Source organism: Notolepis coatsorum, assembly GCF_963971535.1.
Source record: "Notolepis coatsorum genome assembly, chromosome: 17".
NCBI lineage: Eukaryota > Metazoa > Chordata > Actinopteri > Aulopiformes > Paralepididae > Notolepis > Notolepis coatsorum.
Window position 1 is genome coordinate 79,964,918 of NC_140181.1, and position 14,282 is coordinate 79,979,199.

At 43.9% G+C, this 14,282-nt stretch overlaps 1 protein-coding gene across 4 annotated transcripts in view; it reads right to left on the bottom strand.

Annotated features, from left to right (window-relative positions):
* Positions 1 to 14,282, bottom strand: part of rbm10 (RNA binding motif protein 10) — a 29,937-nt gene that overhangs the window by 1,295 nt on the left and 14,360 nt on the right. For 3 of the 4 annotated variants that reach the window (XM_084332852.1, XM_084332854.1, XM_084332851.1), the window contains 14 exons: positions 13,985 to 14,146; positions 13,662 to 13,822; positions 13,351 to 13,448; positions 12,165 to 12,252; positions 11,337 to 11,529; positions 10,985 to 11,088; positions 10,039 to 10,120; positions 9,845 to 9,936; positions 8,801 to 8,995; positions 5,375 to 5,575; positions 3,109 to 3,168; positions 2,059 to 2,253; positions 1,248 to 1,295; positions 23 to 84 (listed from right to left, as the gene is read on the bottom strand). In XM_084332852.1, the coding sequence (XP_084188978.1) occupies positions 23 to 84; positions 1,248 to 1,295; positions 2,059 to 2,253; positions 3,109 to 3,168; positions 5,375 to 5,575; positions 8,801 to 8,995; positions 9,845 to 9,936; positions 10,039 to 10,120; positions 10,985 to 11,088; positions 11,337 to 11,529; positions 12,165 to 12,252; positions 13,351 to 13,448; positions 13,662 to 13,822; positions 13,985 to 14,146 (1,741 nt within the window). The remainder of the gene's footprint in view (positions 1 to 22; positions 85 to 1,247; positions 1,296 to 2,058; positions 2,254 to 3,108; positions 3,169 to 5,374; positions 5,576 to 8,800; positions 8,996 to 9,844; positions 9,937 to 10,038; positions 10,121 to 10,984; positions 11,089 to 11,336; positions 11,530 to 12,164; positions 12,253 to 13,350; positions 13,449 to 13,661; positions 13,823 to 13,984; positions 14,147 to 14,282) is intronic. The other variant, XM_084332853.1, reaches the window with a different exon arrangement.

Consider the following 14,282-nt stretch of genomic DNA (forward strand, 5'->3'; position numbering starts at 1 on the left):
AGAGAGTTACAACAGAACTCACAGGGGGCTAAACTTCCTCCTCTTGGAGTCAGGGGGTTCAGTTCTGTCTGTAGTTCGGTGTTGCTAAAAAACAAACAAAACAAAAAACAGATGACCAGAATAGTCATACATATGATTATTATAGATTGAAAAAACATTGTATAATCATGTATGTACTACTGATTAATTACAATAAGCTAGGGGTGGACGGTATAAACGGTATTAATTTGCTCTACGGTATGGATTTTGACTATACCGTTTAACCGGTAGAGCAGCACTAAAATAGCAATGACGTCATGTAACCACAGCGCGACTATTTCAATCGCATTTGCCCCTAAAAATAGATAGAATTAGTCATAGATAATAGATATGTGCAAACTGGAAAAAGTTATTTAGGAGGCTTCGCGCAGTGGGCGTGTCAACACGCAATTGTCATTTCATAATAAACACATATCACCGCAGCGCACAGCAAGTTTCAATTTCAGTTCCTGGCATTTTTAACCAGTGGAGAAAGGTAAGATATTTCCCTATCGTTTTTCTTATATGAATTATTCTACGTTAATAAAACATACCTGGTGATCAACTACAGTTTGCTGTAAACATTACGATATGTGTGTAGTGTTATGATAACGACGGCAGCAGCGGGAGCCGGGAGGAAGGCGTGCAGCAGTGGATTTGCGAATAGCATGCAGCTGCAGAGCCGCAGAGCCAGTGGCTCTTTCAGGTCTGGTCACAGGCCCGTCAAACAGCGCCCCCCCACCCTTGCGCCGTTCTGACCCCCATCGTCTCTAAGCATTTTGTGTGTCAATTTGTTGACACATGTGTCAATTTGTTGACACAATTGTCAATTCTTAAAGCTGAGGATGAGTGGCACCTTTGTCTCAATTCTTATTCAATTCAATTCGCTCTGCGGCTCTGCAGCTACATATGCTTCTAGCAAAATCCAGCCCCGCTGTTTGCAATGGGAGCAGGAGTCTCGACTCGGGACTTATTTTATTTGGAATATAATGACTTTATACGCAAAAGTAGCCTAGTTTTAAATTAAAATATTATAAATCTACATGCCTTGAGGATGTCATTCTTTATATAGCCTGCCTATCAGGCAAAAAAAATTATTCTAACAGAAACACTGATACCGTGATATATACCGTTACCGTCTATGCTTCAAATTATACCGTGATATAAATTTTAGACCATACCGTCCACCCCTACAATAAGCCATTCTCGGGTGATCTTGCCTGACTAACCTCGGTCTCGGACACATCTTGCTGGGTTCTTCTCTGCTCCAGGTTTTGCTGAATGGGGGGGGGGGGGGAGTGAAGAGGTCAAAGGTTAGAAATCATATGAAATGGAACGCCTCGTCTACCCATATACCGGTACTCTGTATGATAGCATATACCGCATATTTATATCTTTAAATGACCGCATATATATACACCAATATTTGTCTGAATATACCTGCATATAACCCCTCTATATACTTGCTTGTACACCTGCACATAACCCATAGCTCTGTATGATAGCATGTACTATAATGCTGTATATATATTTATTCCCACTGCATTATATACCTATCCTCACCCGTCTGTACTTACCTGCACATAGTCCTTTACTATATCTATATCTGTACATATCCTACTCTTACTAGTTATGCTGCTGGCCAGTAGTAGTCATACCGTCTCTATTTATATAATACAACTCTGTACATACATCTGATTAGCACTACACTCAGTAGTACCAATTTGTATAATTTATACCCAGTTTAACCACCTGTACATTGTTTATTGCTGTTGCACTTTACTGGTACATTTGCACTCTGGTTGGACGCCAAACTTATTTTCGTTGTACTGTACTTGTGCTGTATGATGACAATACATTTGAATCTAATCTAATTCATACTGAAATTGTCCCCCTGAAATTAAGTGGCCAACCACTAAATGGAGACAAACAACCCTAACCAGTATTTTCACCTTCTCTAGCCTGAAGCGAACAGTGGGCCCTGCCCTCTGAGGTGAGATCAGACTGAGGTGTAATGTGGGTGTGAGGCGTTAGCAGCACCTTGTGTAGCTCAGAGAGCTGCTGATGCCTGATGAGGGCCTCCTTGCTGGGGAACTGTCTCCTACACAGCAGGCAGGCCAGCTTGGCCCAGTCCGTCATCTTCCCCTCCTTCTCCTCTCTCTCTCCTCCCTCCTCCTCGCTGTCCGTCTCTCCACTGTAGGCTGGAACAAGGCCCTGCGGCTGAGGAGGAGAACGCTGTAGGATAGAGATGAGAGGTTAGGGTCAGAGAGAGACAATAGAGACAAGAGGTTAGGGTCAGAGAGAGACAATAGAGACGAGAGGTTAATGTCAGAGAGAGAGACAATAGAGACGAGAGGTTAGGGTTAGAGAGAGACAATAGATATGAGAGGTTAGGGTCAGAGAGACAATAGATATGAGAGGTTAGAGTCAGAGAGAGACAATAGAGACGAGGTTAGGGTCAGAGCGACAAACGGAATAGAGTCGAGAGGTTAGGGTCAGAGAGAAACAATAGAGACGAGAGGTTAGGGTCAGAGAGAAACAATAGAGATGAGAGGTTAGGGTCAGAGAGAAACAATAGAGACAAGAGGTTAGTCAGAGACAAGAGACAAGGTTAGTCAGAGAGAGACAGAATAGAGATGAGAGGTTAGTGTCAGAGAGAGACAAGAGGTTAGTCAGAGAGAGAGAGAGAGAGAGAGAGAAACAAACAAAATAGAGATGAGGTTAGGGTCAGAGAGAGAGACAAACAGAATAGAGATGAGGTTAGGTTCAGAGAGAGAGAGAGAGAGAGCGAGAGAAACAAACAGAATAGAGATGAGGTTAGGGTCAGAGAGAGAGAGACAAACAGAATAGAGATGAGAGGTTAGGGTCAGAGAGAGAGACAAACAGAATAGAGATGAGAGGTTAGGGTCAGAGAGAGAGAGAGAGAGAGACAGACAGACAGACAAACATAATAGAGATGAAAGGTTAGGGTCAGAGAGACAAACAGACAGTATACCATGATAAAGTGCAAGGAGAGACCTTCAGTACAAAATGAAAACAGTTTGGGTGTTTGGGCAACAGAGAAGGGAAGAGAGACAGAATAACGCTTACCTCTACTACAGTGAGTCTGAGCTGGTCCAGGAGGATTGGAGGCCTTTCAGACAGTGCCCCCTGCAGGACACAAACAACAGTCACTTCTCATGCAGGTGTAGTAGTTATTGCTGTTCATGTGCCAGTATCTTCCCTGCGAATTAACCTCGAGACAGTACCCCCGAAATCACCTTTTTGCTTTTTTTCTGACGATATTGAGATCGTTATATTTTTGTTATACATTCTTAACATGTCTTATTTCAAACTAGTGGCAATACAATATCAAAAACAGACAATTAGTTGTTTATTTTACTTCATTTTGTCTGATTGTGTCCATAGATCACAATTACAATACAGAACTTTGAGGGTGTTTTCTCAAAAACTATTTTTTTTGCATTTTACTTACACACAAAGACATGGAACTCCATTTCCTTAGTACCTACACACACACCAAACTTTCCACATTTCTTCCTATCCATATCCTGCTTCTAATTACACAAGCGTTTGTTGATATATTATTCATAGCCGGGTTTATAGTACATTTTAAACCAAAACTAGGCGAAAATCGATTATTTTATGACAGTAGACAGTATTTCCTGATGTATGGGCTGATAAGAGGACATAGCCACAATCCCTTCTGGAAAAAGTTTCGTTTTGAATGTATCAACAAAATTATGTAATGTAATCAAAAAAAGTTTTTGAATCTGGCATTATCCATGTTGGTGATTCGTGTCTTGGTGATATATGCAAATATGTGTACATATTTAACTCATTCACTGCCAGCCATTACCCTTATCCCGTTCTAACTGGGCCACGCTTTAAAGATAGGGGTGTGTCACCTTTAATTAGCACTAAAAGTGAATTTCCTTTTTTGCATTAGTAACTTCAGAATGTTACCTTTCAAAAGAGACCAGGCTTATGCATGTGCTATAAGTATAAAACTAAGCTTTTCAAAAAAAGTATGCAGTCCTCAAATTCAAGTAAAAAAATTGCCACTTTTCTGGGTGCCTGTTAAGAGGTTAATGAGTTCAACAAGTTTAATTTTAACTTATGAATAGGCCTCAGTAACCTTATTCACAAACAACAATGTTAATTTCTGGCACCCGCTGGATGCAAGGCTCTGTGTTTTCGATACATTTCCCATGAGCCTCTTTGTTCCGTTGCCTGTGTGCTTATTTTTTATTAAAATGTTTTAAACAGGCAGACCTTTTGCAGAGTGAATCTTGGTTTGTTGGTGGTCAAGGTGTCTGCATATTTGTTTTCCATTGTTGCAAAAGAATACCCCATGTTCAGTTTGCGAAGAAACTATTGCATCTCGTTCGTTCTAGGCATTCAGATTCAGATTATTTTATCGTCACAGCTTTTTTAAATGTACATACATTCAGAAGAAACGTGAGATGCTTGATTTTGCAGGCTCCTCAACCGTAGATTTGTAAACATAATACACAATGTATATTCTTTTTTTTATCCACTTTTTCTCCCATTTCTATATTTTTCTCCCATCCCAATTTCGTATCATCCAATTCAACCCTCCCCTGTCACGGACGCTGTTTCTTGCCTCCCACAAGCCGGCTGCAATGTGGACTAAGTCATACATAGCACAAGTCCCCTCCGGTACTTGAGGTAACAGCAGTCGCATCTTTTCACCTGCGCAGCTCGATCTCTCAGTGGCGAGGAGTAACGCGTGGGAGGCTCACGCTGCCCCCGACACTTCCTGATTCTACTGCGCAGGCGCACCAACCAACCTGTAGGAGTCGCTGTCCACAACGCCCGATCCCCACCCATCAGTTTCCCACCCCCTAATACGGCCAATGTGTATTAGTACGGACGACCAGCTAAACTGAAAGCAAATGTGGAGCGCTGGGCTCGAACCGACGAGCCCAGCGTCTCCAGCATTTCGTGGCGAGTGCCTTGCCCACTACGCCACGTAGCCGCCCTACACAATGTATATTCTATCTATACAAACTATAACTATAAATATAAACTATAACTATAAACCATAAACTAAAACTAAATGTTGCAGTGGAATTTATACACTGCAGAACTCTGTAGGACATTTTCAGTTACTCAGTTATTATTCAGTAGGAAAAAGTATATACATGTTGTTGCTTTAATTTTCTTTTTGTTCCCTTAGAAACCCCCCCCCCCCCCCCCATCTCAGAGTATAACCCAACCCATTGGCAAACCTCTGTGTGTGTGCGTGTGTGCTCATGTGTGTGTGCTTGTGTGTGTGTGCGTGTGCTCGTGTGTGTGTGGGTGTGCTCGTGTGTGTGCTTGTGTTACATGCCTTTTTCTCCAGAACAGCGTAGCCGGCGTCGGCGCTGGCCGACTCTCTGCGGTCGTCGAGGCGGCCGTGGGCTGCAGCCCTGCTGTAACCCGGGGGCAGAGCGGCAGAGCTGACGGACGCCGCGGAGGAGGAGGAGATGGAGCGCACGTTCTCCTTCTGCCTGTTCAGACTCTTGGCCCAGCGCTCCATGTCCTTGGCGATCTGTTCGTGCAAAACACAAGAGAGATGTACCCTGAACTACTTGACCTGGATCCACACAGTGATGCAGGACGGCCACAGAGACGATCGCGCCTTCCCCACAGTTCAAACCCAAAACTGACTAGGGGTGGGACGATACATCGATCCAGATCGATATATCGATCTATTATCAATAATCAAATAGGATCGATGCAACGTAAAAAGATCGATTCATATTGCGATACTCTTATTGTGAAAATCCCCTCGTGAGCATATCCGCCTGGCCGGAACAACAACATTAGCTCAGCGCAGCTCCGTGTGTAGACGTTAGATAGTATTGCTTCAGAGTCCGCCTATTTTGCCCGAAATAAGTGCCTGTTGTTTTTTTCCCCACAAGGGGTTAAATGCATCTAACATGCTTTCCATCCTCGCCATTCCTTTATGCCCACGTCGCGTTAAATACCGAAATTAACGTTGCGTTAGCGTGAGCTAACTAAGCTAAGCAGCTAACCGTGAGAGGAGAGGAGAGGGGACTTGGGAAGGAGCAGGGGTGGGGGCAGTCTACCTTTCTGTGGGGGACTGGGGGAGAGGCATTGTGTGTGTGTGTGTGTGTGTGTGTGTGTGTGTGTGTGTGTGACTGAGGATGGACAGATAATGTTGATATTTAAACATGAATACATAATAATATATGTATTCATGATCATCATGCAACATAAAACAATTGTAGGAAGTTTGGGAAAGGAAGGGGTTTTAGCTTGCGTGTTGTGAGTTCCAAAACATTTTACTTAAAGTTTAAAGCTCAATATATAAAAAGTGAACAGGAGGTCTATTTGTATTAAAAACAATAGTTAGTGTTTCATTTAAATGTCTGGAAGAGCTCAAAAATAAAAACATCAATTGATATGTGACTGATTGTGTTAAATGGGCACATAATATCACCTCATATCGATCGCAGGCACCTGAATCGAATCGTATCGTGGCAGACTTTGTGATATCGGCAAATATCGTATCGTTGTCCAAAGAATCGATATCGTATCGTATCGTGATGAAACTGGTGATTCCCACCCCTAAAACTGACCAGTCACCGTTTCCAGAAAAACACTTGACGACGACGGTACATCTGTCCTAAGGATGCATCAGGGCTTTCCCTAAACAATGCTACAGGGACACAGAGTCACTATGACAACGCACCAGCGCCACCATATGTTTTTTGCAGTGAAAGCTTGAGGCCAGCTTAGAAACAGACACATTATTGTCTAATACGCGGGACGAAAGTGGCTCAGGAGGTAGAGCGGTCGTCCGGTAATCTGAAGGTTCCCGGTTCAAGTCCCGCTCCTCCCGGCAGTGTGTCAAAGTGTCCTTGAGCAAGACACTTAATCCCTAACTACTCCCGATGAGCAGGTTGGCACCTTGCATGGTTGCCTCTGCCGTCCATGTGTGAGTGAATGGGTGAATGAGAGGCCTAAAATTGTAAAGCACTTTGGATAAAAGCACTAGTTTCAAGTTTCTTTAATAGTTGTCATACAGAATACTTTTATACAAAATGCTTCTTACTGTTACGCTCCAGACTGTGCTAGACAAGATAAGTATGAAATAAAATAGTATAGCATGTAATAGAGGTAAAAATAGAAGTCAGTGTTCAGTATAGACATATGTACAATGTTCGATGCAGAATAGAAGTAACTGAGTTACCATACAATATACAATATACTAATACTATATAGTGCAAAGCAGAAATGGGATGAGGTACAATTTAGGTACAATTTACAGTAAGGTGTACGAGTTGTAGTGCAAATCCTTTACCAATAAATATAAAGTGTGTTTAGGTGATCTAAAGTGTGGAGAGTGGGTGCTGCAGTGTGTTGTTTGTTTAAAGTGAGTGTGCGCGTGTGGATGTGTGTGCTGTGTGCATTTGATGGTTGTTGCATAGTGTTTATTGTTCGTATATAAATGCAGTCCATTTACCATTTAATATGCGATCGCTCGGTCCTCCGTTTTCATGTTCAACGTCAAACTATTGTGCAACCTTATACACTGTACTTAAATAAATAACTTATTTGGAACTTACCCTTGTGTTTTCCATCCTATTGAAATTACGTTTTTAAATTGCAGGAAATGACAGCAAATGGCTTTCTGTATTGCACATCCTGAGGAAGCCCTGTGTGTCATCAGTAGAGCCTCACACTGTAATTCATCTTTTTATTTAGGCCCTGTCCACACAAACGCTGGGTTTTATGTAACCGTGATTGTATGTGCGCAGTTGCACTGTTTGACCACACGCAACCGGGTTTTTGGAACTCTGCAACCGTGATCCTTCACAACCGGAGTCCAGGGTGGAGTTTTGCGCGCATCCCGGTTGCAGTGGACATAGTAACCGAGATTATTTCCAATGTTTACGGCAGAGCTGTCCCAAGTAGCGTTATATGAAAATGATTGTAACAAACCTTTGTTCGAAACGTATCATCTGTGTTGAAGAGTGTTGTGATCGACTGATGATGTCTGTTGTCGCATTCCTGACCTGACGCTCAGAGTAAACCTGTAGCTGCGGCTACCAACTAAGCTCATGTGTTGTCAAGTTATTGTTATAAGGAACCCAGTCCAAACTATAACAGTCTGCATCCCCTTAACAATTGTTTGTATTGAGCCGTATTGTACCCATTCTGCAATCTGTTAAATAACGTTTTCATCCATTCATTCTACTAGCAGTACGCTAGCCACAATGCTATACTATTATAATGGCACATCCCAATCACGTTAGCACGTAAGCTAACAAAATCTGCGATCTTTTTGTGAGACTAAACTCTGCTCTTGGTGGTAAATTGTGTTGATGTTGGTTTTGTTTCATCAACAAATGAGGCAGAACACAGTGAATGTATCCTTTTTTGTTTATTGCACGTTGTTCTAGCTGCAAACTGTAGAATGTTCGGCTGTGAGCAAGGAGGGATGTTTGTGTTCCACACTTCAGTCCAGTTTCCGGTATTAACGCTAAACCCTCTTCTGATTGGTTGAAATGGCCTTCATGTTTGAACTACATCGCCACCTACTGCTTTGGCATTGTACTACATGTATATGACATCACTTGGTGCAGAGTTTAAACCACGTTGTGTGGACAGAGTTACTTTTTTTTTTTATAATAAAAAAACAGTGTCAAAAATACCTGTGATCGTGTGGACTGGGCCTTATTTGTTTCAAACGCGTGCACTCCCTTGATCGTGGGTTGAAGCAGAGTCCTGTGTGTGTGTCGTGTACCTGTTGGGCCGTTTTGTTCTTAGGCTTGTCTTTCTTCTCCTTGCTACTGGGGGCAGCAGAGAGAGAGTCTGAGGAGGCAGGGTTATCGCCGGAGGCGGCGGCCGTTTCAGCAGTCGACTGGGAAGCAGCAGGAACATAGGTTTGTTTCTCTCCGTCCCAGTACATGTACATCTGTGTGTGGGAGTTGTAGTAGTACTAGAGAGAGAGAGAGAGAGAGAGAGAGAGAGCTACATTATTCAAGGATACTGACTTTGACAAGAAAAAGCATGTTTATTGGATTTTCTAAATGTATTTAACCAGGCAGGTCAATTAAGAACAAATTCTTATTTAAAATGACGGCCTGGCGAGAGGACAAAAAATAAATCAAAGAAAAATAGAGAAGACACACATACTAATCACTAATTAAATAATTAAAACACATCAAACAAACAACCAAATACAATGACAAGGTATGTAATACATGAAGCAGAACTGACAAATTACAGTTAAAAGGCTGGGTGACAATTGCAGGTGTGTGTAAACAACTCTGTGATAAGAGTCTTAAATGTACTGAGGGGGATCAATTTGTCTTTTGCATCTCGTTCCAACTGCTGGGAGCAGCAAATTGGAAGGAGGATTGACCAAAGGAAGTGTTAACACAGGGAACATCTAGCGAGATATGGTGAGCAGCTCTGGTGTTATAGGGAGTAGATGACAATTTGGAATCCGTTCACTTTCAATTAATTTACATTTTTGTTCACTTGCCGATTATAGAACAACCTCTCATTTGCTTTGTCAATAGGTTGGTCAGTATATTAGTTACACTGATTACTTTTACTGTACTATAATTGTATTGCCTATATTTATGTCTTCTACTATTACCCTGCCCATACCTGTACCTCCCCTCCCCTCCTCCCCCCCCCCCATGCCTATGATGCCTGAATTTCCCCAATGGGATCAATAAAGGAATATCTTATCTTATATACCGTTTTCAATCCACTTCGAGAATGAGGGAATTAAAAAGAGAAAGGGCTGAAGCGCACCAACCGTAGCCTGTGTTTTTACCTGCGAGTTTGGGTCGTAGTAGAGTCCAGTCAGGGGGTCGTAGTAGTAGCCGGAGCCTTCGTCATACTGGTACGTAGACACGTCTGGCACAGCTAGAGGCAGAGAGACAGAGGCACATTCACGTCTGGGTCAAAGACACAGAATATGTACAGAAGGAAGAAGAAGAAGTAAATTTCACACATCCACACACTTACGGTATTGCTGGTACTCGTACGCGGTGCCAGGGGTGGCGGGGTGGCTGGGAGCAGGCTGCGGTTTCCCCACTATCTCCACCTGCTGAGGGACGAGAGACCTTCAGTATCACAAACAGAAAGGCCACAGGAGACGAGGACAGAGCTTCACACTCTGCCCCCACTGGTGCTGCTGTAGCATTTGATGAAAGTTACAATAAAGTTTCAAGTTTTGTTTTATTTATAATATAAGGTACATGTACATGTATAGTGAAATGCTTGGTTCTGTATGACCCTCCTGAGATTGTGCTTCATACAGTAAAAAAGTTAAGTAGAGTAAAGGACCAAACACTAAACAAAATATACAATATACAAAACTAAAACAGACAATAGTATTACTAAACGACATAGAAAGAAAATGCATTCTCAAAGATCAGAAAGCAGTTGCTTATTTCTTTTTTTTAATCAAATTAACAGACTGACCATTGTTAGGGTTTCAATCTACAAAAGGAATCTGCATCTGCTTTATCTGGGTGCAAATAAAATCAGTGTGGCTGATGCCAGAGGCTTAGAGAAAGTCTTCCAGAACCACAGGGGGACTGGGACACTGCAGAACTCTGCTTAGGAGGCAAGGAGATCACGGGGAGGGACAAAAGGATAAACACATTCTATAACAGTGTATAATAACTGATCTGAGTTGGTTGGTCAGGATGTGTAATAACTGGGCGGCTAAGTGGCGCAGTGGGCAAGGCGCTCGCCACTAACGCAGGAGATGCTGGGTTCGAGCCCAGCTCTCGGCGTTGCTTCCGGCTTGGCTGGTCGTTCATACTAATACAATTGGCAGTATTAGGGGGTGGGAAAGCCGGTGGGTGGGGATCGGACGTTGTGGACAGCGACTCCTACAGGTCGGTTGGTGCGCCTGTACAGCAGAATCAGAAAGCAACGGGGGCAGCGTGAGCTGTACCTGTACCTGGCTGGATGATGTGGCTGTTGCCATGGTGATGAGAGGGGTCTGTGCGTGAGCGAGAGGCTGCATCCCGCCCACTCCAGACGCCACAGCCTCAGACGAGATTCCTGCAGTAGACATACAGTATATATGTATATTTACTGTGTTGTGTATCTTGTATTGTATCATGTAATTGTTTCTTTCATGTTTGTATATTTGTATTCGCTCTGGTGGCAAACCATGTTTTCCCTCTGGGATTAAGAAATAAACCATACCATACCAGATATATTGTCAAATACTAAACTAAACTCACACACTTCAAATTTCATTAAGTATATTACCATGTTAATGTGTGGCCCTGTTCCACCCCTCTTACCTGTGGCTGCGTCTCCTGCGTACGCGCCCATAAGGCCTACTCCCGTACTGTGCACGGCTGCACCCGCTGCCTGGGCCTTGAGGGTTGAACCATCAACACACTCCTGTCCCTCCTGGTTGTATGTTACTGCTGCCCCCTGCTGGTACACTCCCACATCTACACCCTGCTCTCCACCTGAGCCAGTCTGAGCCGTCTGACAAGAGATGAAGAAAGAGGAGGAGAAAGAGAAAAGATCAACAAAGGAGCATATGAAAACAACCATGAATATACATGAAGACACCAGGATACCCCGCATCCCCCTATCTATGTTGTGTGTTGTTACCTGTCTGACAACCCATGGGCAGCAGCTGTGGCTGTGTTGAGCCAGGATATCTGAGTGACAGCTATGTCTGTGTTGACCCAGGTTACCTGAGTGACAGCTATGTCTGTGTTGACCCAGGTTACCTGAGTGACAGCTATGTCTGTGTTGACCCAGGTTACCTGAGTGACAGCTATGTCTGTGTTGACCCAGGTTACCTGAGTGACAGCTATGTCTGTGTTGACCCAGGTTACCTGAGTGACAGCTATGTCCGTGTTGCCAGGTTACCTGAGTGACAGCTATGTCTGTGTTGCCAGGTTACCTGAGTGACAGCCCACTGGGCAGCAGCTATAGCTGTGTTGTTGCCAGGTTACCTGAGTGACAGCCCACTGGGCAGCAGCTATAGCTGTGTTGTTGCCAGGTTACCTGAGTGACAGCCCACCGGGCAGCAGCTATAGCTGTGTTGTTGCCAGGTTACCTGAGTGACAGCCCACTGGGCAGCAGCTATAGCTGTGTTGTTGCCAGGTTACCTGAGTGACAGCCCACTGGGCAGCAGCTATGGCTGTGCTGGCCACGGTCGCAGCGCTCACCCTGCTGCCGTCAGTCAGGAACACGTCACTAGAGACAGAGAGAGTTCATTAAGAGGCAGTGTTTACAAATCTCCGGGACCCACATTTCTTACAGCATTTTTCTTATGACCCCAAAACTGATTTAGCAAGCTACCATGAAGAGGCTCATCTGCAAAAACAAATCTATTTTTAGGCCACGTCAACAGCCTGCAGTGTGTGGCTGAGCCTGAAGCCCGCAGGTCACACTGGGACGGTGAAAACACTGCTTCCATTGTATGTAGAGCAGTCAGTCCAAGAAGAGGAAGAAAACACTTGCTTTCCGTTGTGCAAAGAAATGGGAGTTCCCGTCACACAGATTTCAGTTTGGTTGAACCTGTGCAGTAGGTATGACTCATCAGTGCTCGACCAATGTGAAAGCAGCAAAGGGGGTAAAGCTATTAATTTCAGTTGTTGAGCAGTGCATGTAACTGACTGAACTAAAAGCAGCATCATATTCAGTATGGCATTAGGGTTGGGTACCAAACTTGGTACTGTTGAATTACATTGGTACTACAGAGTACTGATCCACGCTAGATCAATTGGTATCAGATCTCGGTACCTTTACATGTTTAGTGTAATATTATTAGACAAGAGGGCGGCTTTTCCACAAATATATATAGATAATGTTGATATTTAAACATTTAAAAACATAATACATGATCATGCAATTTATTTTGTGTGGTGTGTTGCAACAATAAATAACAAAATGTTCTAAATAAATAACAATGTTGAAATTGAGAAGTTTGGACTTATCTTTACAACTGAAATAAAGATTTATTAGTACCGAAAAAGGGTAGCGTTGGGTATTGATACCGAATTCCAGGAACTGGTACCAGTATCGCTTCAAATGTGAATGGTACCCAACCCTACTTGGCATAGTGAAATTCTATTTGACTGTGGCATAACCAACATAGCAGGGATTCGGGACGACTTTTCACATCCAGTGGCTTTAAGATTAGGGAACCGCTTTTATTTATACCATGTCCAAACGTTTCATCCTGCCCTACTTCTTGACAAAAGCAATTTTTGAGTCAAATGATTCTTCTATTCACTACGTGTCCACTGGCTTGTGTCTTCCTGGTAGCCAGGTTTGGGTGTCGGTGTTTACCGTTTGGAGCCCTTGGCGAACTCCACGGCGATGCACTTCCCATCAATAGACAGAGACGGCTGCAGGGCCTGGAGGATCTGGAGGAGCTGAGAGGCCTCCTGCAAACACACAGACCAGTCGGTCAATCTGACTACATCAGCCTGGTTATGTTTCAATGAGAAAGGGAAGCTTCACCCGCTGTGTCTGACTACATCAGTGTGGTTATGTTTCAATGAGAAAGGGAAGCTTCCTCCACTGTGTCTGACTACATCAGTGTGGGTTATGTTTCAATGAGTGTGTGTGTGTGTGTGTGTAATAATCACATTGCTCACCACTATGGTGGACAGCTGGAGGAAGGCGAAACCCCTGTTGAGCTGCGTCTGCTTGTCTTTGATGAGGCGCACGTTTGAGGGAGAGAGAGTGGCGAAGGGAGCCAGAGCGGACAAGATGGCCTCCACTGAGGTGTGAGGGCCGAGGTTCCTCAGGATAAGAGCTGGAGATAAAAGGTGTGAGAGAGAGAACGTGTCATATTCCTAACGTTCAACACATCTAATCAACAGATGTTCAAAATGTATTCATTCAGGAGCCACGAGCTGAGGAGTAGGAGTGGGCGAGAGGGCATTAAGGAGAGCGTAAATGAGAGAGACAGACTTACTGTCATTTGCCACTTCCGCCTGCTGTGCGTTTTGCCCAGCGACGGCAGCAGGTCCAGAGGAGTAGTAGGGAGCGGGCAGGGGCAGCAGGCCCTGGGCACCCTCCTTCTGGAGCCCCAGGGATGACCCCCCCTGCAGCTGCTGGGGCAACTTCAGCTCAGCCTCTGGGGAAGCACAGCGTCAGGAAGAACCACACAGTTGTGGTTGGAGGATCAAGAAAGGGGGATGGGGGGGGGGGGGGGTTAAGTAAATAAATTTATAAACTGTTGATTAATATGCACTGTCCATCAAATAAACTGA